Raw genomic sequence first — 25,729 nt, 5'->3', positions numbered from 1 at the left:
CTTGCAGGCTGGCTGTTTCGCAAACGAGGATTCTGACACCCTTGAAGGAAAAGACTGTCTCAAAGCTGCAGAAGTGGCAGCGGCCCGATCAGCCCGCGACTGGCTTCTTCGCGGACGCGGGAACCCTCTAGGCGGCGAGGATAATCGAGGGCCGAGGACTTAGGATCAAGGACGGAGGGACCGGAGGCAATACGGAGAGAGGAGGCTGGAAGCGACGGACAAGGACCAGCCCGGGCGGCAGTGCACAGGCTACACCCGGCTCTAATGCAGCGAAGGAGCCAGCTTGTTCTCCCAGCAGCGAGCTGTAGCGTTACTGCCGCAGTGGAGGGCGGGGCCAGGCCTGTGAAAGGTTTCTGGCCCGCTCCGCCCCCTGCTCGTGCGTAGCCATGGCAACTGTGTCCCAGGCGACCCGAAACCAGAGCTCTTCTGCGGTTGGGAGGGTCGAGTGGTTTGCCTAGGGGCCAGCGAGGGGTTACGGGCACTAATCGCTCCGATGGTGCATGTCGTTTTTCATAGATACATATTTTTACAATTAAAAAATACTGCTAAGCACCGTCTTTAAAAAAAATCTAATTCTGGAGTGGATTTAAAATGATACGGTTGAAAGTGCATTTGTCTTGGCCGACTATTCAAGTTGCTCATTCAGCCTAGTCTACGCTGCATACGAAGACCTCTCTGCACCTAGGCTTCCTTGTGCTACCTGACCGCACTCTGCACCCACTGTTTCATCCCAGTGAAATTATTATTTTGGAAGTGTGCCGTTCATGCTTTGTGAGACTCTGAGTTTGGACTTTTTCTTGTCTAACATATCGTAAAAGATGTATTTCTGTCAGTCATCTTTGTAGCAAGGCAAACAGTAGTATGATATCCCCCCTGTCCTAGCGTCATGGACAACGGGCTGCTAAAACAGAATCCTTACGGTTCAAAAATGTCCAGTGTAATCAATCCTCTGTAAGCAAAACAAGGCCTGTTTATGTCAATCCCAGATGGTGAAAATCCCCCCAAAAGAACACAACTTTCAACTCTGAATTTTTAAAACCTTATTTAATAAAAGGTTTAAAGATACAGAGGAACATTCAAAAGTAAATAAGTTACATAGGTACATTACAACCACATCAGCAAGATTTTCTTTAGTGTATTAATTTTTTAATATAAAAAGCACACAAAAAATAAAATCTTCAGTCTGGTCTATTACAACTGTACAGCAAAAGAGGTACTATTTATATATATATATGTACACTATTTTAATATGTAACAGTCTTTTTAAAAAAGGGTGCCACAGGCAGCAAACACAAAAGGCAGTGTCTGATCATTTTTCTCAAAATAAAAGGCATATACTTATTTATATGCTATTAAAATATTTGTACAATAATTACAGACTGTCAAGGCTGTTCCTGTGCTCTGTCCCCTCCAACAAGGCCTTCAACTTAGAGATTAATGAGGAAAAGGTGAAACAGCTGCAAATTGTTAGAGGCAAATATTAACAGCAGAATGTGGGGAGGAGATAGAACTGTTCTATAAAAATATGTATACTTCCTGTAAACCTAAGGAGTTAGGCTTGCCAGTCTGGGAATAAATACCGACCCAGAAAAGTGAGCCCCGATGAAAACATTTAAACAGCTGAGGCTGGAGGATGTGTTGTATTCCTCCTTCATCTTAGCCTCTGGCACATGAGAAGAAAGAGTTTAGGTCACTGAGGCAGTTAAATATAGGCGATCCCTTTAGATATAAGCAGCACACGACCTCTGTGCCAGCGGAGGACCTCACTTAGCACAGCGGCAGGTGGGGCAGCAGAAGGGGCAAGTGTGTACCTTAGCTGTGAGGGAGGCGGCTGAAGGCGTGGAGAACAGGGCGGACAGCACTGTCCCCTTGGGTGGGTGAGAGACCTCAGAAATGGTCTGGAACACAGGCACTAGGTCAATTTCATGCCCTTAGCTGAGTGCAGATGGAGGCTGGGAGATGGATGTGATGAGACAACGTGAGGGCATAAAGCTGGAGGTGTTTGTCATTCAACTTCCAAAAGCACAGAGCTCTGAGTAAGAAGAAAAAGATGAGCCTAACGTGTTCACAGGGAGAAAGCACCATAAAGGATATACCTAGGCCAGCTTCCATGGCCACACCGACTTTATTCACTTGCCACAATTGCATCTGCCCTCCCAACATTTTAATTTTCACACTGCATTCCAGCTATAAATTCATCCTAGAACACGGACGCTCCTAAAACCCCTCCTAAAATATGGTGTCTGGTGGGTAGGCTGCTGGAGGACCAATACCGACAGGTACCATCTCTACTTTTCTCCACCTACATTCACCTGGTCTTATCTCCATAAGCTTAGGGGAAGAGAATCACTTTCTTATTAAAAAGATTTTCAAGTACAGGCCCTGGGTTAAGCACAACGCCTACTTGCCCTTTAATTATTATGTAAATTTGCCCTCACTTTGAAATCACTGAACCAATCCCTGCTGGCACCACATTCTTTACCCAATCACCTTCACGTGCTGCCCATTCAGCTTTTACCTCATGGAAAAGGCTCTAAGTCTTTTCTTGAACTAAAGTGAGGCTAAATACATGCAGCTTTTACATCACGGAAAAGGCTGTAAGTCTTTACTTGCACTAAAGTGAGGCTAAATAAGAACCATATGTACCTGTTCCAACTTACCTACAAATTCAACTTAAAGACACTTAGGAACGGATCTCGTTCGTAACCCGGGGACTGCCTGTACTGGAAGCTACTACTGAACAGAAGGGTCTCGTGACTGAAGGAGGTTTCTGCTACCATATGTCCATAAAGGGGCCTGAAATGAAATATGGTTTAAATAGAAGACAACCTTGGGAAGCATAAGTAGCACTTTGGGGCAAAGCTGTGAAGGCACTCATATTACACAAAGTGATTTAAAAGAGAGCCTAAATTTGCTACCCTCCTACTTCTAGAGGGTATACCAGATTTTTGCAATCTCGGGACACTGAGCTTGTAGACGTCTATGGAGAAAACAACTGGGAAGCTGAAGATCAGGGTGGTTGTCCAGGAGTCTGGGGGGAGGATCATTTTGTTACTCCCAGAGCTGGGGTCCCGTAGAACCACATTAATGCATAAATGAATGCTGAATAATACCTGATAGTGCATAGTTTCAAGACAAAACTCCCTCCCCACTCCCAGTTAGCAACAGGATGCCTTGAGGCGCTCAAGGGAGGACCAGCAGAAAGAATACTTTTTGGCTCCTTCCTAACAGTGTTGACTTGTTACAACTTCTTTTATGCAATTAAAGTTGAATAAAAAGATCAGAAAAATAACTCAGCCCTCCTATGGGGCTGGCAAGTAATGGGGCCTCCAGAACCTTCCACCCCTTTCACTTCAGCGACTCCTTGCCAAATTCAGCTTCTTCCAGCCAGAATTCAGATCAGATAAACAAAACTGGAACTGGCCTCCTGCCAATCCCCTCAGGCAATTTGAAAGTCCAGCCAGAGAAGAGGTAGCAAACAGAAACTGCCTTTGATCTCCCCTGCTCCTGTAAGTCTCCGCATGGCTTGGGTGACACGTCCATCATTCCACCCTTTCTCAGTGCTACTATCATTCATTCCTATTAGCAAGAGCTTTCAGAGCAACGAGCTGGGGGACCTTAGGGCCTTGGGGAGTGGGGTGCCAAGAAGTGCCTTGTTTTGGGATAAATGCACTTGGGCCTCTGGAAAGCAGGAGGCCCCTGGTCCCTGAGAGGATGTTAAAAATTAAATATTAAGAATAAATAAATAGCTCCCAAATGACAGGAGTCAAGGAATGAAGGCTCCTTTTCAGTCTAGTTCAGAGACCTCCCCTTTCCAGGGAAGGATCCAGAAATCTCCAGCTTGTAAGACTGGGGGCTGGGCTGTGAGCAACAGCACTGGAGGGGGTAGGGCCTGGGGGCAGCTGCTGGGGGGAGGACAAATGCCGGCAGGGAGCTGCAAGTAGGGGGAGCAGTTGGGCTGTTGGAGATGCTCCCTCCAGGCCTCTCCACGACCTCCTCTAGGCTAAGCCCCGTAAGCAGCCTCCAGTGCCTGAAAGTATTTGGCAAAGAGTTGAGAAGCAGGAAGAGCCAGCCTTGTCAAAAACTCCCTCAGGCCTGGCCCCGTACACAGCCCAGCAGCTTCCAGCCTCTGCAGTTCCCCCCCCCTCCAGCAAGCTGAGAACTCGGACAGGACACTGGCCCCTTCCCCCACTAGCAGGGCTGCTAGCAAACAGCAGAGACAGTACCTGTTCTCAGTCTCTCTCTCCCATGAGGCATCCTGGTGGCCTCCTCCTCAAGGGGGAGGGGGCCTCTCTGAGGACAGGGTCCCTGGAGCAGCTTAGGCCTGGATGTTGCTGTGCTGAAGGCAGCCACAGGTGTCAGGCCGAGCCTTTTTCCAGGGTTTGGGGCAGGGCCTGGCAGCCTTTGAGGTCCTCTGGGAAGGGTTAGTAATGCCACAATGGGGTGAGCTTGTGCTTGGCTCCCAATGGCCACTTCCTGGAGACTCAGGGGAGGAGGAGGACGAGAGGCAGAGAAAGGGAAAAGGCAGCAGAGCTCAGAGTGTGAGAGGCAGCAGGCAGCAGCTGGTGCTCCCAAGGGGGCAGCCTGAGCCCCAGCGGGGACTTCCACGAAAGCATGAGGACAACTTCCAACAGACCGAATGCAAAGAGAACTGGATCCCGCTGCCCGTTAACACTGCTTCTGGGCCTTAATAAATAAAAGCGCCCTTTATTTTACGGTCTGATTTGTTTTTCAGAGAATATCCAGGTGATCATCTTCTCACACCCTCTTGAGGTTCCAAGGTGTTTCCTCGCCTTCCTGCAGGCTGGCACAGGGAGTGGCGGGGGAGCCCAGGGCGAGAGGGGCCAGCCCCTCACTCTCCTGCTGAGCCCTCCCCGTCTCAGCCCTTGTCACCAGCACCAGCACCACTCTCCTCCCGCAGGGCCTGCTGGTGGGGCGAGGCCCTGGCTGCTGCGGCTGCAGCTGCAGCCGCCTCCTTCTCCTTTTGTTTCAGAGCTGCGGCCTTCTTCTCCTGCTCTGCGTGGCTCTTCATGTGGGCGCTGCGACTCTTCACCTTGTAAAACACCCTGTAACGTTGCAGGAGGAAGCTCAAGTAAGAGGTCTGGCCCCTCACCCTCTAGGGACCCCCAAATTATAGTGTGTGAGTGTCAATGTGCGAGAGAGATAGGGGCTCCCACAGGCCTTGCCTTGCTCCCCGTCAATGGCCCATCCTCACCAAGCATTGACTAGGAGATGGGGTCCTGATGCAGGGCCAGCATCCCTCCCTTCTAAAAGCTGCCAAATGACATCATTCCCCTAGAAACCCACTAAGCCAATCAGAAAACAAGATGGAATCTCTTACTTCTCACAAACCCGACTTCTGCCCTGCCTCCACCTGCCAGGTCACCAGTGGAGACAGAGCCTGCCATCTTACCTGCCACATTTTTTACAAGGGAAAGTGTTCTCCTGATTCTGGGTCTTATTAAATGTCTCCAGTTTTTTCTTCTTCTCCGAAAAAGGCAGTGCCCTCCGTGACTTCCCCGGCCCCTCCCTTGGCTTCTCTGCAGCTTGGCCACCAGCAGACCCAGCAGCATTAGACTCATGGCTTCGGAGAATAAGGATGTCATTGGCCTGGAGAGAATCAAAGAAGGACAGCTGAGTGATCTGAGGAAGTGAGGATGCAGACTTCTAGACTCTCAGGGAACAGAGGGCCCTTATCGGTCACACTCACTGCCGCTGCCACTGAGTTGATTCTGACTCACAGTGACCCTACAGGACAGAGTAGAACTGCCCAAAGGGTTTCCAAGGCTGTAAATCTTTACGGAAGTTGACTCCTAAATCCTTCCTATGGAGCAGCTAGTAGGTTTGAATCCCTGACCTTTTGGCTAGCACCAAATGCTTTACCCACTGTGCCACCAACACTCCTAAATGTCACACACTCCTGCCAAATGGTCATCTAGCATCAGCCTGAATCAATCCTTCAGCGACAAGGAACTTAACTGCCTTCTCAACAGCCCACTCAGTCCGTGGCCAGCTCTGTCACTTTGTTGTTGTTGTTGTTACGTGCCATCGAGTGGGCCCCGACTCATAGCGACCCCTCCTTGGGTTTCCGAGACAGTATCACTATGGAAGTAGGAATTCCCAACCTTCCTTTAGAAAGCTGTCAATACACTAATTCAGTGGGATGGTCCTAGATGCCATGTTGTTGTTGTTGTTATGTGCCATCGAGTAGGCCCCGACTCATAGGACCTCTCAAGTCTGGCAAGGGATCTTGGTGTCTCAATTAATGAAACGTGTGTTCATGTTTTTAGTCATTCAGTCCATTCATGCCTTCACTTCACAAGTGAGACTCAGGTCTGTGTGATGTGCCAGGTGCTAGGGATACAGAGATGACAGACGGGAGCCCCTGCCCTCAGTGAGTTCAAAATTGCATAGAAGAGACGAAGCTGCAGGCAGCTAGCTCATGACAAGAGAGCATTGCACATGCTGAACAGAAGGGAAGAACAGGTGCCACAAAAGCAGAAGAGAGGGCATGAAGCTCAGACCTGTAGGAGGAGGTGCTGCTCACGGCATGGTAAGGAGACCATGTGCCTTGGGGTAGAGAAGCCTTAGATGGCCATTAGAAATGTAAGTTATGTGCACTGTGCCAACTCTCATAGGAATGTGTCCACAGAGCAAAGCAGGAACATAGCCAAGGCTCAGAAGGGAGCAAATTGCTGGGTGTTTAGAGTTCATGGGTGGTTTTCTGTAAGCATCTATGTACAACACAAATTTTGATTATAATAATAAAGACTCTCACAACAGATTCTCAACAGACCCCTCCCAATCTCTACCGCTGCTTGGGGGACCTCTCCCTGATAAAGAGCCGCTCTGGTTGGTAGATCCTGCTTCCTGGCCTGTGATGTGGTAGATGGCACATTGCACTAGGAGTCAGAGGACCTGCGGGTGACCTCAGGCAAGTCACTTAGCATCTCTGAACCCCAATTTTCTCCATCTGCAAAATGGGGATTAACACTTTGGGTTAATGGGGATAACTTATGGGTTATCGTGAGGAACTAAGGAAATAAAGGACAGGAAACACTTTGTAGAGAACACGCATGAGGCGCTGTGTTTGTTACTCCCATTGCTTCGGTTCAGTTTCAGATATTCTCACCATGGATGATGCTCTCTTTGGGGGAGCCCCATCTGTGCTACAACTCATGTATACTTCCCCAGTCTCCCTCCCATCTTCTGGGTTTTCACAAAGCCTCTTTCCTCTGAATCTCAGATATGGAAGCAGTATAATGTAAAAATTAATAGATTCTGGCATCAGGCTGCTTACTAGCTGTATGGTAGTGTGTTACCTCAGGCCTCAATATTCTCATCTGTAAAATGGGAATAATAATAGTGCCTCCCACATAGGGTAGTTATGAGGATTAAATGAGTTAATAGCTAAAGCACTCAGTATACCTGCTGCTATTAGGATGGTCGTGATGGTCATGGTGACCTGCTCTACCCTTCCTCTCATACCCCAGGCCCAGTTCCAACTATCCTGGCCCTGGGCTTCCTGGGCGGAGTCACACTTACCGACTCATTGGCCTGTAGTGTCTGTGTAGCTTTGACGGCCGCTGCCCGCCGGCTCCGCTCTCGCCCCTCCTCCTGTTCTCCCTTCTCCACGATCTCTGGTACCTCTTCCTCCCCCTCCTTCCTGGTCTCCTTCACCTCCCTCTTGGGCTCCAGTCTCTCTTCACCTGGGGACTCTCTTCTGGGAGGAGGGACCCTTGGGAACTTCTGGGAAGTCTACGGGGGAGGGGGGGGCAGCAAGAATGAAGGTAGTGAGCCCAGAGCTCAGGGATGCTGTCACACTGCGTGGCTCAGGCAGAGCCAGGTGCTGCCAGCCCTGCTGCTCACCTGGCCTGGCCCAGTGCAGCCTCCTGTGCAGGGCAGGCCACAGCCATCCAAGGCTGGTCTACCTGGGTCAGAAGAGGGAGGCTCGAGCCTGGGAGCCCTCAGGAGACTGAGCACTTGAGATGGAGTCAGGGACAGAGAGGGAGTATGCCACATGCTCACAAATAGGCCACTCCCCTCCCGGACACTCAAGAGACATGTCCTTGAACAGGGTGGTCTGGTGAAGCTCCAATTCCAAACCATCTTTGTAACACTTTTTATTCCTCAAACCCATTCTCATCCACACAATGAAGAACAAACACTGTCTTTGAGCACAAGCGTGGACATGTAACCCCGAGATGATGTTGGTGTACACATGCACACAGAACTAAATAAAATTTTCTTTTCATTTCTCTTTCAGTCCCCGATTATGTCAAGGACAACGTTTCCAGTTGGTTTTAACATCTTTTACATTTCTCTAGACTCAATCATCTTTCTCTTTAACAGAGAGGTCAGGACTCAGTTTCAGAGCCTTGGCAGGTAATAGCATCTGGCTAGAATTTAATAACACTGTTTGGTTTTCATATAGATTTATTTTTATCAGTACCTTCTATTTCTTGTAAACAACACTGGTTTTTCTAGTTACGACTGTGAAATAAAGCTTCCCCTTTACTTGAGTAAAAAATGAGCTGAGTTAAAGAGAAATATTAAATAATACCATACATGGTATGTGGATAAAACAAAAACAGTAATGGAGGTATGTGGTAGGATGCAGACGTAGCAAAATTTATAAAGGCAATGGCTAAAGTTGAGGAAACAATGTTAGAAGTCTGGCAGGAGGAGGCAGTACGTCGATGCTGATGCAAATACAGGGGAAATTCCCCAGTGCATCAACACAGTGTAATGTGATGGAGCAGGAAGTAGAGAGATGGGAACCCAAAGGCCCAGTGCCAGTGCCAGAGACATCATCTCCTGGGGGCTATCAGGGACACTACTGTTCTTCTTCTGCCTTCCACAGACCAGGCTCCCAGCTCAGCCTTGGCCCCAGACCCAGCCCAGGCACTAAGCAGCTGAGATTAGGGAGGGAGTCACCTTAATATCCACTTCAACATCTTCCTGAGCCGACTTCTCCTCACTTGTATCCACATCACCGAAGGTGAGAGTCCCATTGCGGCCGATTTTCACCTGCTTCTTGTAGGTGTAGTAGAACTCCACGCACTGGGCCACGGTCTTGGTCTGGATCTAGTTTGAGGCCAAAGTTGCGGTCAGAGCCCCTTTGCTTGGCCCACCTTCCTCAGAAATCTCCAGTCTTTCCTGCATGTCCCCCTTAACCTCAGGCCAAAAGGTAAACCTAATGTCTCTCAGGAAATACAAGCATTTCTCCAATTTCTGCTCCACAACAAGCTACTGGCATGACCATAAATTAACCAAGCCTCCCGGGCTGGCCAGACACTGCTGGAATGCTCTCGGAGCCAGGTGTTCCTGTCCAGAGAGCCCAAGGGGTCAGTGAGGACTGTGTTAGAGGAGAAAAATAGCATGTTTCATCTCGCAGGAATGGCCAAGCCACAGACTGATTAATCAGATTCTGGTTACACTTTTACTATCAATTCTCTGTGATCAAGTGTTTGACTGACTGATGGTCTCCACTTTTCATTAAAGCATTAGGGGCACCTCAGTAAGATGTCACAGGCATTTACTTCATGGCCATATTGCCCAGTCAGGGAACAGAGTATTACTGAAACACCGCAAATGACTGTGCTCGTAACACAATCCTTGTTGAATCCCTCCTTGCAGGGGAATTCATCAGTACCCTGTCCAGTCCCTGGAGCCCTCCCTGACACAATCTATAATCCCAGGAGGAGAAAGTAAAGTAAAGGGTTCATAGCCCTTTTCCCTCAGTGGTTCCACACAACTCCTTCTCCACATAGGTAGAGGGCTAGATAAACACAATTCCCTCGGATTAGGAAAGTACTTTACTCTCCTGGGAGTATGGGGAGAGGTTAGAAATTCAGAAAAACTAGGCTTGGGCCTCCTCCATGTAATCAGCTGAGATTCGGAAGGAAGTCTTGGGTCCTACAGGAAGTGGGCAGAGGTCCTCTCCAGCTCAGTTTCATAGATACTTGCTGGCGCTCTGTTTTGCTCACCGTAGGGTGACCTTCCCTCCCCACATGTTAATTATGGCCTTTGACATGCTCCAGTCCCTTGGAGAATGACTCACCTCACCTCACCACTTTCCCTTCTCCCCTCCCTGACTATTTTAAGTTGGATGCCCCTGGACCTGATGCCCACAGACCTCCCTCTGGATCTTCCCTCTGGATCCGGGACTGCAGAGAAAGGCCACATCTCCCTAAACTGAGAGAGGGGAGCTTAGATTCGATGCGGGGAAAGCCTGCTTTTTAGAGAGAGGGTTTGGTAAGTGACTGCGGGGCCCACACCGGCAGAGGGAGCTCCAAGGTCCCCTTGCTTGCCCCTGACACAGAGCCCCAGCTCACCAGCTTCTGCACCAGGAAGAAATCCTTCTTGTAGATGGCAATGCCCTTATTGAATAGCTTCCTCTCAGCCATCTTCCACTGGTCAGAGCCTGAGGGGCAAAGAGGGACAGGGGGATGTGAGGTGGGCAGGACTGTGAGTATTCTGGGGGGCAACACTGACCAGTTGTCGGAATTGCCAGGTCGTCCATACATGGCCTCTGCAGGCACCCAGAGCTGGCCCCACGTCCTGCTTCTGCTACTTACTGACCATGTTGTTTAACCTCTGAGTATCATGCTCCTTGCTTGTGAAATGGGAACTAATTATAGAGCCCACCTCACCAGCTGTGGTGAGGACTGAAAGAGAACTCTGTGCCTTGCCTGGCACAGACCAAATGTCCCAGTCAACAGGGATCAATAACAGCATCTGCTATGGTTATACAACTTGGTCAATGTCCCTCTGGAAGTACAGAGCTCAGAATGGGAAACAGCACTCTCAGTTCCAGGCACCCAATGCCAACTTGCATAGGACTCCCAGGGCTCCGTGGGCCTCCCACCTGCCCACCCCTTGGTTCCTCTCCCTCTAGGGCACAGGAAGGCCCATGAGAGCTACCCTCATTTTGATGTTAGGTCCCTCACTCTGGCTCTCTACTTATCCACTTCACTCCCACCCAGGGCTGTGAAAGCAGGGCCCATGCCCACCCCCAGCCAGGCCCACCTGTGTAGTGATAAGTTGCCAGCGGGTGACTGTGGGGCCGGAGGGGCTTCTTCAATAGCAGCTTATTCAGTGTTTCCTGCAGGGAAAGTCAGGGCCTTGGCAAGGGTCTCAGTGCGGGGCTGAGTGAGGATCTAGGCCTTGAGGGCCTCCGAGTAGGGTGGGGACTTACTTTTGACTCCCTTAACTGCCCTGACAGGATGGGGAAGCAATGAAGGGTGGGACTGCTCTGGACCAGGGTGCAGAGCTGCTTAAGAAGGGGTACCTAGCCCCCAAGTCAGGCAGCCATGTAGACAGAAGGCCTCAGTGACAGCCCTGTCTGAGGGAGGGGACCCACTGATCCAGAATCAGGCATTGGGGTGGACAGAAGGATCCTACACAGTGAAGTCTGGAATTTGGAACTAGAACTCCCTTGGGTAAAGCCCCTACAAATACCTCCTTGGTCAGACACTCTAGCCCCCCATAAACCAGCATGGCAGCAGGATCCATGCTAGCTGCCCTGACCTCTCTGCACTGGGGCCACCATCTCACCAGGATGTTTCCCCTGGACTCGTGCAGACAGTGGAGGGCCAGTTCCTGGTTGGTGCCAGCTCCGGGGAAAATGCTGGAGCAGGCAGCTGTCAGCAGGTCTTCCACTGGATTCACAGGAGCCATTGGGAGAAGAGGAGAGGATATCACTTCAGGACTGGGCTGGGCCTGGCTCGCTGTCAGCCAACCAGGTTTGCCTGTGCAAGCCCAGGCCCCTCCTTACCTTGTCTCTGCTTTTCCCAGCTGCTCTCTAGTTCCTCCCACGGCTGCCAGACCAAGTCGGCCTTGTGGGGGTCTGCAGCTGCCAGGGTGCGATCTCTCAGTGAGGGGATTTCTGCTTGGAACCGGGAGCCCACGTTGATCCGCCTGCAGACGTGCATAGGGCAGGAGTGAGGCTTCACCTCATGGGAGGGGGAACCTTATTTCCTCACTGGGGAGATGCAGGGTAGGTGGAGGAGGCAGTGAGACAGGCAAGACTCCTGTTTGGAAGTAAGGAAATCTAGCTTCTGAGGGACTGTGAGGACATCTGGCATGTGGTACCTGGTACCAGCATAAAAGCCAGCCACAGAGGCTGAGAAGGGGAGAAACAGCTTCAGAGTCACAGACCAGGGAAGAGTCTCCTGGACGATCCTACCCAAGTCTCCTTCGAGGCTAATTCAGGTGGGCCTTCCCCTTCCCTACAGCTTCTTACACAGAAACAGAATGACTACAATACAGCCCAGGGCAGACTGCAGAAGGCCAGCTGAGTCATCTGTGGGCCCCACAGAACCTCCCGCCTGAACGTACTGGATTTCCCTGAGCCACCCTCATACCACGGTCAGGAGGGCTGCACTTACGGCTCGATGCTGACTGGGGTGGCTTCCCCCATCACAGAGAGGACGGGTGGGGTGACTTCAGCACTGTCTATGGGACAAAGAGCAGGTTGGTCAATGGCACCCTCCTCCGTCAGCAAAGGATCCCTCAACCCTAAATTTTACGAATGTGCTTGCGACAGTCACAGGGATTCCCAGAGGTTCACACTTAGAAATCAGGAACTCTGAGTCCAGTCTGCAGCCCACTCACTGTGATGAGGCAGGCTCTCTGCTAGCCATCTGGGCGCCTCCGTTTTGTCATCTGCAGAAAGGGACTACCAATATCTATCTCCTAGGGTTATTTGTGAGGATCAAATGAGACAATGCCTGGCATTCAATAAATATTGCTATCATTGTCACTACTACTTCTACTGCTGGCAGGACTAGCAAAAGTAGTATCATTAATACCACTAGTATGACTTCTAAGGTCTTGGCCCTGCTTACAGCAGCTTCCACACTGCAGAACTGACTCCAACATGAAACTATGGCTAGTCTACGGCTTCGATTTGGGGAACACTAGGAGGTGGTGAAGGGGATCACAGTTTTATAATTATCTCCTCACTTGCTCTGTGAATTCTCTGCCTGCTTCTCCTGAACTAATCTTCTTAATGCCCTACAAAATAAAGACACTCTCTTGCTCAAAAAAAAAAGAAAAACAACTTTGCAGCATGGGATAAAACCTGAAATCTCTAGCACAGCATTCAAGGCTCCACAATCTGCACCCTCAGTTCTCCACTTCATCTTTCCCTCCCACCACCCCTTTGCCTGGACTCTCAGATACTGCTTACCTCACAGCTCCTGACTCTTCCTGCAGGCCTGCTTCCATGCCTTTTCATTTCCTCTGTCTAGCATGCCCTCCCGACCCCGCCCAGCAGAGTTCAAGCTCAGTGCTAGCCCCACCTCCTCTGGAATCCCTTCCTCACCACCCCAGGCTAGAGGCCCTCACTCACTAGCTGCCAACCACACACTGTCAGAATCCTCTGGTCTTCTGTCTCTCAGAGTTTCTTGTTGACTCCTAATGACCCTGAGGAACTCTGGTAGCACAGTGGTTAAAGCACTTGACTGCTAACCAGAAGGCTGGCGGTTCAAACCCACTCCTCGGAAGGAAGGTTGGGCAATCCTACTTCCGTAGTGATACTGCCTCGGAAACCCAAGGAGGGGTCGCTATGAGTCGGGTTTGACTCGACGGCACATAACAACAACAACAACAATGACCCTGTATTCTCTTTAGGACAGACCATGGTGTCCGGTACATTCTTGGAGCTCTCAGAAGATCTAGTTCAAAGCTTTACACACAAGTGCTCGATAAATACTCATGGAAAGACTGACCTCTTCTTTGCTGCCAGTCTGGTCTCTACAGTGAATTCTTACTGTACAACCCAGACAGCAAGAGAAGCTTCAAATGGAAGAGGGAGGGCCAGGAGAGCCTGCGGCCTGGCAGCCCAGGGTGGAATCACTTTTCACTCACAGACACAAGGGGGCACCAGAGAGCTAAGGTGGATGAGGTCAGGTCATAGGTTAATCAGTTGATGGACTTGCCTCACCCTAGTGCTACTTCTGATAGTGTTTACTTCTACTTAATCCTCTCTACCACCCTAAAAGATGAGATTATCCCATTTTTCAGAGGAAGTGGATCCCTTGTGGAGTGTGCAACATTTCTCAGTACTACACCAAGGTTAGACCAGCCTAATTTTTCCAAAATACCTGTTCTTGGGCAAAATGATTATTCAAGAGACACAGAAGACCAGATCTGTCATATAATATTAAGAGCAAATGTGACTTGCAGACATTATGCTAAGTGCTTTATATGTGTTAACGCATCTGTCCTCATCTAAACTCTCTGAGACAGGCATGAGGTTGAACCATAGCAGATGTTTGCAGATTCAAAAATGGTTGAATATTGACAATTTCCTATGTTCAACCAAATCCTAATACCCCCATTCCAACAATGAAAAACTGAGGGCCAGAAGGGTTTCAATGGCTTGCAAAAGTGGATGTAATAGTCAGTGGTGGGACTGGTATTGGAATCATGCAGTTGTCCTGACCCACGCCATCTGCCTGAACCAGGCCAATCACCTCTCTCCTAGACAAAGCAAAGCTCCTTCTCCAGGACACAGCATTCTATCCCAATCCCCAAGAGCCCCATCAATAGGGTCCCCTCCCTGCCCATACCCCTCTTTCCCCATATTCCCAACTCTCACGGCCACCACGGGGGTTCACTCACTAGACCGGAGCAGGGTACGATGGGCACTCTTTGGCGTGATGGGAGGAGGGGCTGGGATACTGCTGGTTGACATGATGGCGTTGAAGTAGAGTCCGGAGCCTTCCCGCACAGGGCTAAGGATTGGTGGTGGTGTGTAAGGGGGTAGCTCAAAGCTCCGCTCAGAGGGGTGGTCAGCTAGGCGGACAGGAGAGCGCAGGTGGCTCTGGTATGGGGTGATGTTGGAGTAGACAGGTGGGGCAATGAAAGTGCCCGCCTTGGTGGGGATGATCAGGGGCTCAGGTCGTGGTCGCTGCTTTGGTTTCCGCACGGAAGGCTCCCCCTCCCCCTTGACACTCATGTCCTCAGCCTAGAGAAAGAAATAGAACAAAGATGGTTCAGCCTCCTATATCCTGGAAAAACTGAAGTCTTGACCATTCCTTGCTGGTTTCACCTTTGGAACTTGGTCTGCTCACCACACCCACCAAGGCAGGCTTGAATAAGGAAACATACACAAAGGCCCTTTTTATTCTCATCTCTGGTAGCATAGTGCCTAAGGCACGTGACTGCTAACCAGAAGGCTGGCGGTTCAAACCCACCAGCCACTCCTCGGAAGGAAGGTTGGGCAATCCTACTTCCGTAGTGATACTGCCTTGGAAACCCAAGAAGGGGTCACTATGAGTCGGGGCCGACTCGACAGCAAACAACAACAACAACAACAACAGGGCAGGAGTAGCAGTCCTGGTAATACAGTGGCTAAGTGCTTGGCTGCTAATGGAAAGGTTAGTGGTTCAAACCCACCAGCTGTTCCATGGGAGAAAGATGTGGCAATCTGTTTCCATAAAGACTATACAGCCTTGGAAACCCAAAAGGGCAGATCTAGTCCATCCTACAGGGTCTCTATGAATTGGAAGCAACTTTATAGCAATTTTTTTTTTTTTTTTAAGGGCAAGATTTGGCAACCTTTTTCTGTAAATATTTTAGGCTTTGTGGGCCACATACAGTCTCTATTACATGTTCTTTTTCGTTTGTTTGTTTTTTAATAATCCATTAAAAATGTAAAAACCATTCTTAGCACTCTGGATTTTGTTCCCAAAGCATGCAGTAGGGTATGCTCTAGGGGCAGGAAGAGTACAGGAGTTAAGGACCCAGGCTTGAAAGCTGGACTGCTCAGAGTGAGACCCACTGTAATTACTTAACCTCTGTGTGCATCACCATTTTTGACATAGGAATAATAAATGCCTACCTAATGGGATGGTCCCTGGGTGATGTAAATGGTTTACACTTGCCTAAGGCACTTGACTGCTAACCAGAAGGCTGGTGGTTCAAAACCACCAGCCACTCCTCGGAAGGAAGATGGTGCAATCTACTTCCGTAGTTGATACTGCCTCGGAAACCCAAGGAGGGGTCGCTATGAATCGGGTCGGGTCGAACTTGACGGCACATAACAACAACAACAACAGGAGCTCTGATGGCCTAGTGCCTAAGGCATTAGACTGCTAACCAGAAGGCTGGCAGTTCAAATCCACCAGTCACCCCTTGGAAGGAAGATTGGGTAATCTACTTCTGTAGTGATACCGCCTCAGAAACCAAGGAGAGGTCGCTATGAGTCAGATCCGACTCTATGGCAAGTTTGAGTGACCAATCAAAGGGTTGGCAGTTTGAACCCACCCAGTGGACCATAGAAGAAAGTCCTGGTAATCTGGTTCCATAAAATTCATAGCCAAGAAATCAATTCAACAGCAACAGGTTTGGTATCTTTGTTTACCTAATAGGATAAGGAGCTCTGGTAGCACGGTGCCTAAGGCATTTGACTGCTAACCAGAAGGCTGGCAGTTCAAACCCACCAGCCACTCTGCAGAAGGAAAACTAGACAATCTACTTCTGTAAAGATTTCCAGCCTCGGAAACCCAAAGGAGGTCGCTATGAGTCGGAATTGACTCAATGGCAATGAGTTTGGTTTTTAAACAGTATAGCTGTAAGCATTAAATTAATTACCAAAATTAATTTTTTAGTAGTTGCCCACTCTCAGAACAAGCTGCTCAAGCCAGCAGCCTCCAGCCTCTAGCACAAACTTCTGCAGTTTCCTCAACCAGAAAACAAGACCCCAGAAAGAAGAGACTCTGCTGTTCACCATAAATCTTGGAGCTCCCTTGCTATTAAGGAGGAGAAGTATCCAGGCCAAATCTCTAGCTGAGAAGAACTAGAAAAGCCAGACTAAATATAAAAAAGCCAGACTAAATATAAAAAGCACATTTCTGAAGATATCAGAGAGCAAATAAGTTGGCAAAGAATTAAAAAGCCAAGATTCTTTAGAAACAGAAGAAAATCCAAAGAGGTGGGCACAGCCGTTAGGCCATGTTTTCCTTAGAGGCAGATGCCAATATTAGAAGAAGCAACCGAGAGGCTGAAAAACTGAGCAGAGATTTTTAACAAATTCAAGGAACTGGCAGAATAAAATTGGAGTTAAAGGTTTGTCAAGGAAGCCTTGCTAGGCTTTGGATTGGAACTCCAAAGGACTATACTCTCAGATTAAAGTGAATCAGAAATAGACTGGGCCTTACATAGAACAAAGCTCAGCTTTAAATCATCTCAATCTGATTACATCAAAGTGATTCAGACTGCTAGTGCCCTTTGCTACCTGCCAAGAAGTAAAGCTAATCCTCTCTGGAAATGGAAAGCATCATCCAGAATCTTAATTACCTCAACAATTTTTTGTATATAATGTCTGCTATTCAATAAAAAGGAACTCTGGCAGTGTAACACCTAAGGCATTTGATTGCAGTTCAAACCGACCAGCCACTCCGCAGAAGGAAGACTGGGCAATCTACTTCCATAAAGATTTACCACCTCGGAAACCCAGAGGGGGTTGCTATGAGTCGGAATCAACTCAATGGCAGTGAGTTTTATTTTTTATTATTCAATAAAAATAACTAGGTACACAAGAAGACAAGAGAAGATCTAAAATAAGAGACATAACAGGTTATAGAAACAGACTCACAGGGGATGCCATTAATGGTACTATCATAAGAAAACTAAAATTTTCAATGACATAAAAGGCAAGGCTGAGAATTTCATCGAGAACTAGAAACTCAAAAAATTAACCAAATGGAAATTTTGTAGTTGAAAAATATAACTAAAAATAAGAACTCAATGAATAGATTCAATAGCAGATTAGACATAGGTAGACACAGAATTAGTAAACTAAAAGATCAGACTGAAAAAAGTAAAAAAAAAGAATGGAAAATATGGAAAGCCCATGACAATAAAATACGGGACATGGTAAAAAAAAAAAAAAAAAAAAATCTCACAAACGTGTAACTGGAGTCCCAGAAGGATAGAAGAGAGAAAATGATGAAGAAGTATTCAAGAAGCACTATAAACTTCAAATAGGATAATACAAAGAAAATAACATTTAAGTATAACACAGTTAAAAAAAACTGCTGAAAACGAAAGACAAAGAATAAAATCTTAAAAGTAGTATGATAAAAAGACATTTTATATTCAACAGCGATAACGGCTCAGTGCTTTCTTCAACACTGTAAAAACAATGGAAGTCAGTGAAAAGACATATTTAAAGTGCCAAAATAACTGCCAACCTAGAATTCTCTACCCAGCAAAATTATCCTTCAAAAATGAAGGTGAAATAAAAAGCATTTTCAGACAATCAAAGACTAGTAATATTTATCATTAGCTGACTCACACTACAGGAAATACTAAAGGATGTTCTTCAAGCAGCATATAAATGATCCAAGATGGAAGCCTGGAAACGTAAGAAGAAAAGAAAAGCAACAAAAAGTGTATTTGTAGAAATCTAAAATGATTATCACTTGAATAAAGCAACAATATTATAATGTCTTGTGGATGTTAAAATATATAGAGATTGAACATGCATGTTAATAACTCTGTAAATTAGAGGATTGGGGAGGGAATGGAGTTAAAGTGTTTTAAGAAACGCCTTCTCTAGGATAAAATGATTAGCTATCAATAAGAAAAGGATACATGTTTTGATCTCTAGCAGCTTTTTTCAACCAATTAAGCCCTAATGTCATAAAGCATTCATTGCATATAATGAATTAACTTTTCTTCTGTATATCTAGAATGGTACCAGCTACGCATTGTTCTTTGGAGAATTGAGAAAATAGTCACTCGGATCACTTTCTGAAGGGTTTAATTCTATTATAGAAAGCAGGGTAAGAAAGGTAGAAGAAGGGTAACCACTAAAAGAATTACAAATGAATGTAAAACTAACAAGTTATCAGAAGGAGGAAATGGAATAACAAATCCAATCAATCCAAAGGAAACAAAAAGGAGGGAAAAAGAGAACACAGTAAAATCAGAATGGGATAAACAGAAAGCAAACAGTAGACTACCCAAATATATCAGTAATTAGGAGCTCTGGTGGTGCAGTGGTTAAGACATTTGGCTGCTAACCAAAAGGTTGGTGGTTCAAACCCACCAGCCGCTCTGCGGGAGAAAGATGAAGCAGTCTGCTTCTGTAAAGATTTACAGCCTTGGAAACCCTATAGGTTAGTTCTATTCTGCCCTATGGGGTCACTATGAGTCAGAACTGACTTGATGATAGTGGTTTTTGTTTTGGTGTATCAGTAATTAAGAAGCCCTGGTGGCACAGTGGTTAAGTGCTCAGCTCTTAACTGGAAGCTCAGTGGTTTGAATCCATCAGCCTCTCCATGAGAGAAAGATGTGGCAATCTGCTTCTGTAAAGATTACAGCCTTGGCAACCCTATGGAGCAGTTCTACTCTGTCCTATCGGATACTTATGAGTTGGAATTGATGGCAATGGGTGTATCAGTAATTAAATTCAATGTAAACTCTATCAGTGCACTAATTAAAAGACAACAATTGTTAGACTGGATAATAACAAAACTCAACTACATGTAATCGGAAAGATACACCTTAAGTAAATACAGATACAGACAGGTTGAAAGTAAAAGGCTGGAAAAAGATGTACTACAAACATTGCCTAAAAGAAAGCTGGTATATTAATATCAGACAAGAAAACTTTAAAAGGTAAAAAAGATTACTAGAGGTAAGAAGAAACATTTCATGAAGTATCTAATCCAATCCTAACTGAAAATGCACCTAATAACATTGCCTCTAAATATATACAACAAATATCGCAGAACTAAAAGAACAGACAAAACCTCCATCTTGATTGGAGATTTCAACATACGTATCTCAGCACCGACAGAACCAACATCTTAGCTCTATATCCCAGTGCCTAGCACAGACCTCATCTATGTTAGGGGCTCAATCAAAATGTGGACCTCAAATGAAGGAGGTCCACACATCCTAGATCTTCCCAGACCGTCCCAATTTCAAATACGAAACAGTTTATTTGCCCCCGTAAATACATTTGCCGTTATGTTTGATTTGAAAATAGAAACAAGTATCCCACAGGTTACCTAAAACTCTCCTACACTGCCACGTTCTCCTTTTTCCCACGGGGCCCAAGGCCCCCTAGGAGCACACAGGTACTGGACGCATCTGGACGGAAAGCCTCTCCTACCTGAGCTGGGGCGTCAGTCCCAGGGATGCGAGTGGAACGCCTGCGGGTGACAATGACCGACGGCTTGTGTTCAGTGGGGTTCTGCTCGGGACCCTTCCCACCCTCCTCGACACCCCCAGCCTGGGCTGCCTCGGTGGGGTCCACAGTCCGCACAGGCACAGACACTGGGATGATGAGGGGTACCATCCCGCTGTCCTCTCGTGCTCGCTTGGTGGCTAAGCAAGGCTCAGAGAACTCCACCCCACACTTGGTAGTTGAGGTCAACACACTTTTCCTCTTCTCCTCAGAGCCATTGGCATCCTGGAGAAGAGTGGAGGGAACGGAGGTAAGGTTTAGAAGGTTAAGCCCCGATTTGCTGGTCCAGGACCCCCACCCTATTCAATCCAGGGACTCAGATACCCACGCTACCTCCCAATGGTTTTTGACACACATGCCCAAAGGCTCTCAATCACATCCCTTCTGCCAAGTCCTCCCACTCTGTCCTGGAGCAGGGGTCCCAAGCTGGCCATTTTTGGCCACAGTGGTTTTCAGATGGGCTTTATTTAGCGTGCACAGTGAGTGGCACATGAAATAGTATCCAAATATTCAAAACACATCCCTGCTGAAAAAAGTGAACAAGGAGCTGTTGCAAAATGAAGGGTTGTCTTTTGTATCTACTGCCCCATGGACAACTGCTAGAGTGAATCTGGCTATCCCTAAGGACAGGGCAAATTCTGCAGCCTCTTACACGTCAGCCTGGCCCTATGGGCATCAGGACTGAGACTTCTGGTGAAGAGAAGAGCAAACACTGGCTTTGAAATCAGATCCAGTAGGCTTCCATCCCAGCCATGTGACCTTGGGAAATCCCACTTGGGTGTCAGTTTCTTTAGCTATAAAATGGAGCTAAATGATTGCACCCCTCTCATAGGGTTTGATGGTGATTATTTATGATCAAATATGTTTAAAAATCTTCCCTATCATTCTTTTCTTTAATTTTATTACCATATAGTTTATATACAATAAAATGCACTTATTTATTTATTTATTTTTAATTAGTTTTATGCAATCACTTGTATAACCACCACCCTATTCTTGTCTTTTAGCATGCTGGATCCAGAAAGGTTTCCCCTCCTCCTATTTCCATTCCTTCAGGGCTCATATAGACGACAACCCCAAATGGTATATTATTGCACTTTCTGGCCTGCAGACATTTTGTGTATACAAACCCCAGCTGCTCTTCAGGTGTGAATACTCTCAGGTAGGGGTCCTTTGCATGCACAGTTCAGAAATCCCCAAACTGTATGGGCTCATTTCCTTTATTGAATTGAAAAAAACTACCCTGGGGGTCGAGAATCACTTCTCTTCCTGCCCCTGGACACCACTCACCCTGTTCTCTGCCAAACCCAGTCCCCACCCAACACCAGTCTCACCTTTGCATTTTGCATCGAGGCCAGCTCCACTGCCTTCTGGGCCAGGGTCAACAAGTTGGCTTCCTGGGATGCCCGTCGCCTCCGTCGTGTGCTCTGGATCACCCCGCCTCTTAGCACCTGCCCGCAGTCCCCCGGGCCCATTGCCCGCATGCCCTCCTCAGTACTCATGGGGGCAGCCTCCCGCTCCCGACCATTGGGTGCCAGTCTCTCGCCATCAGGCAGCAGCTGCGACTCTCTCAGCTCCAGTGGGAACCCCAGGGCTTCAGGATGGGGCTGCCCCAGGGGGCCGGGTGGTGGCTGCTGTGGAGGCCAGTGATGTAAGAACAGGTTGCCCACTGGCTCCTGCCCAGGTTGGGTGCCAGCCCCATCCAGGGCAGTGGGAGGCAGGACCCCCTCCTTAGAGAGGCGGCGGGAGCGGCGGGGGAAGGCAATCTGGGCCTGAGGTAGCACAGACTGCGGGGCTGACTCTTGCAGGAGGGCCTTGCGCAGTTCTGGGTTCATATCAGGGTTGGGAGGAAAGGGGTAAGAGGCCATGCTGTGGTGAGCCAGGTGAGCCTGCCCTAGTGGCCCAGCCGGCTGCAGGCCAAATTCCTGGGGAGGCTGGGAGGGCGGCTGTTGCATGGGGTAGAAGTTCTCAAAGAGCTGCATCTGGGGCAGAGCAGCCTGCTGCGGCTGCTGCGGGGGGTAGGCTGCGACAGGGTTGGGGGGCGGTGGGCCCTGCCGGAAGACCTGCCGGTTCACCTGGTGGCCAAATGCCAGCTGAAAGGGTTGCAGGGGCAGCGTCTGGTTTGGAGGCTTCTTGGCTGCATGGAAGGAGTTGAGGGGAGCCTGCGGCCGCCCTACCTCCAGCTGCACCTTCTGTGGCATCATTGGTGGCACCGCGTTTCTGTAACGGTCCAGCTGTGGGCCTCCCCCTTTTTCACGCTTCAGTGCCTCAGGGTGGTTATAATAGGCGGAAACCCCCACGCCGGGGTGAGGGCTCCCCTTGGGTCCACTGTAGAGAGGCAGGCTGTGGCGGTTCCACGTAGAGTGGGGTGGAGGCTGGCCAGGCTGCTGTTGCCAGCCACTGTCACTGACACCCCCACCCCCTCCACGCTCTGGGCCTCGTCCTGGAGCCATTACAGAGTTGGGCCACTTGACTGAGCTCACCTGCTGGGACAACATGGCTGCTGTGGTCCGCTCAGGCCCATACACCACAGAATTCAGTAGGGCCAGGCTGTTGGGAGGGGGCAGTTCCACAGGCTGAGAGGTGGGGATGCCTCCTGACGGACCCTCGTGCCCAAAGTATGGCTCCTCCTTCACTCTGGTGGACTGTGGAGGGGCCGGGGGCTGCTGTGGTGCCTGGAGGGGTGGGGGCTGCTCCTTGGGAGCGGACTCCTGGTCCCCGAAGAAGACACAACGCTTCCGCTTGTTCTGAGGCTTGGGCTGGGCCTGGAGGTTCATGGTGTGGCCAGCTGGGCCCTGGCAGTGAGACTTGCTTCACCAATTACCCATGCCCCGGGGAAAGGTCCTGCTGGGAGCCCAGTCGGTCTAGGAGCCACTGGGGGCAGAGCAGGGGCAGAGGAAGATGCTGGATGATGTGGTCAGACACGAGGAAGAACTGCTTGCCCTCCTTTCCTCTTTGCAGAGAAGCTCTGGGACTTGTCTACTCCTCCCAGTTCATGATGCTCCTCCTCAGGATCCTGGAACCTACAGGGAGAAGAGGAGCAATAGTGTCAGCCATGACCTCCCAGGGTGTCCTGGATATCAGCATGGGTGAGGAGGGGGCCTCCAAGGCCCTATGGTTCCACCACCTTGTGTCCCAGCGATGACCCACTGTCACAAAGCAGTATCCGTGAGGCAGGAGCCAGACCCTCGAGGAAGTGCAGGGATGGCAGCAGAATCAGTAGCATCTCCCAAAGATCTGTGATCCTCTTTTTTTTTTTTTTTTTATTTTTTTTTTTGTTTTGGTTGATTTTTTCCGGGGCAATTTCTTTTTTTTTTTTTTTTTTTTTTTTTTTTTTTTTAAACTTTTTGAAAACATACACAACAGAACATTTGCCAACTTAACAACTTCCACAATTACAGCTCAGGGACACTGATGACATTTTTCATGTTATGCCACCATTATTCCTCTCTTTTTCCAAAATATTCCACCACCATTAGCATAAACTCAGTGTCCAGCAAACAAAAGCCTCCCCCTCCCTGCTCCCTCCGGTAACCATTAATCATCTTTGGTTTCTATCTATATATCTGTATCTGTAAATTCATTTTCCATACAGAAGTTCATACACATTTTGTTTCATGACATTGACTGCAATTCCCCACAGCTCTCTTCCTACTTCCTCCCTCTAGTTACCTCTTCCCTGTGTCCTTCTTTCCTATGCATTCCTGTCTCCCTCCCCACCCCCAGAGCTATCTCCCTGTACAAATACTGCCTTTCTATTCTCCCACGATTGATGTTCTAAGCAGTCTATCTACCTGATGTAAATGTTCAGTCTATATGCCTATATATTGTTTGGCTATAAGACACGGGAGTGAGTTCAGTTCCATACCTGAAGGGTAACTAAGGGCCAGTCTCGGGGGTCTTACCTGTGACCCTCCTCCACCACCTCACCTGCCTGGTTAGGCTCCAGGATTGCTGCATTTGGTGTGTCATTTGTGCACAAAGGCACCTGCCAAAGGGCAAGTTTGAATACCATCAGCCCAACTGGGAGAAAAAGGACTAAAAGCAAGGAATCCCTTCTCCTCTTAACTCAGGTGACAGCCCACTGGGTAGCCAGGCCTAGTCCTCCTTTGCCATCTGTCCACCCAGTTACCTCCCCATGGGACCCAGAAGCATGTGTCAGCCACATCTCGTCTGACGCTCCATGTACATCTCAACAGGAAGTGGCGAGAACAAGGGTCATTCCCAACATGGTCAGCCTCCTGCACACCCCAGGGCTGCGAACCCCACCAGGCCCTTGCAGACTTAGATCCAGGGGCTAGGCCCAGCCGTCTTTGGCACTAAGGCTTGCAGGTGAGGCCCCAGGAGGGCGTGTGTGGTCCCAGTCCCACCCCTGGGAGGGGCTGCTGGGTGGGGCTGTGGCTGTCACAGCCTCTCCTCAAACTAGCACAGAACCGGTTCTGCAGCCCTGGCTGGAGGCAGGATCCAGTCCCATAGCAGGTTCCCTGCAGCCCTTTCCCCCACAGCCAAAGAGCCCCTGGTGCCGAGGAAAGGAAGAGAAAGGAAGAGTATATCTAAGATGTTGGGGGTACATACTGCAAGGACGTAGGCCTGGAGGGTTTCTCAAGGATATGGCATGACTAAAGTGTTCATAGTTTTTCTGGTTTTGTTTTCTGTTTTGATTTTAAAAAGAAAAAAAAAAAAAGGTTCCTCTATTTACAATACTACAGAACAGATAGACTCACATAGCTGCTTGCATGTATTTTAAAAGGCTTTCTCTTGCTGCTGAGAGATTTTTTTTTTTTTTTTTTTTTCCTTCCTGGGTAAGAGTGACCCACCTCTTCCCCACACTAAGATTCTAGTCTGGATCAGTCAGGATAGGAAGGGAAGGGTGGGGAGGAAAGCTCAGGCCAATGTAGGCTGATCTCAAGTCCTTGTTAACAGCCCCAGGAAACCAGTCCAGAGCAGAGGGCAGGGGCTGGGCAGGTCTGTACAAAGCCCGGGCTCCACCCAGCGACGCCCCCCACCCCAGCACCCATGAATGCCAGCCCCTCCCGGAGGCCTCGGTGCTATCACTCCTCTGCACGTTTCCTCGCTTCCTCGGCTACTAGCCCTTCCACTCCCGGAGCTCCGGTGACTCACTCCAGGCCCCCTCTCTTTCACTTTCACCCAGTGCCCAGAAGGGGAGGAACTTCCTCCTCCATTTCCTCCCTCAACTCCAGCCCCAGAGTGATTGCGAGGGAAAGCTTTGTGGCCTGCATATACGGAAGCTGGGGGAAGAGAGACAGACACAAGACAAGGACAGCATCCAAGATCCCCTGACCCACAGCACCAGGGGGAGGATTTGGACAAGCAGGGAACACTGAGGGCCATAGAAATAACCTAACCCTTTTCTCTTGCTTTTAAACCCTCATTCTCTGACAGCCAACCCAATTCAGGTTAGAAACCCAAAAGCCAGCCCCCAGACTGAATGAGGGGGCCACCGGGAAGCTGCAAGCCGAAGAGCTGTCTCTGGCTGCAGAAGCCCGGCTGGGTTCC

At 48.8% G+C, this 25,729-nt stretch overlaps 1 protein-coding gene across 1 annotated transcript; it reads right to left on the bottom strand.

Annotated features, from left to right (window-relative positions):
* Positions 1 to 4,879: 4,879 nt before the first annotated feature.
* MIDEAS (mitotic deacetylase associated SANT domain protein) lies at positions 4,880 to 22,989 on the bottom strand. The gene is made up of 12 exons (XM_007941380.2): positions 21,547 to 22,989; positions 20,138 to 20,437; positions 14,632 to 14,977; positions 12,393 to 12,459; positions 11,780 to 11,922; positions 11,560 to 11,663; positions 11,032 to 11,107; positions 10,338 to 10,426; positions 8,938 to 9,087; positions 7,546 to 7,758; positions 5,414 to 5,610; positions 4,880 to 5,066 (listed from the first exon to the last, which is right to left on the bottom strand). Exons 1-12 carry the CDS (start codon positions 22,987 to 22,989, stop codon positions 4,880 to 4,882), a joined length of 3,315 nt encoding a protein of 1,104 aa, XP_007939571.2.
* Between the last annotated feature and the right edge of the window lie 2,740 nt (positions 22,990 to 25,729).

Source organism: Orycteropus afer, unplaced genomic scaffold (genome assembly GCF_000298275.1).
Source record: "Orycteropus afer afer isolate SDZICR_OR568_19922 unplaced genomic scaffold, OryAfe1.0 scaffold00079, whole genome shotgun sequence".
In the NCBI taxonomy this organism is placed as follows: Eukaryota; Metazoa; Chordata; class Mammalia; order Tubulidentata; family Orycteropodidae; genus Orycteropus; species Orycteropus afer.
The sequence above is the reverse complement of the archived record's forward strand: the minus strand, read 5'-3'. Positions and strand labels throughout refer to the sequence as shown.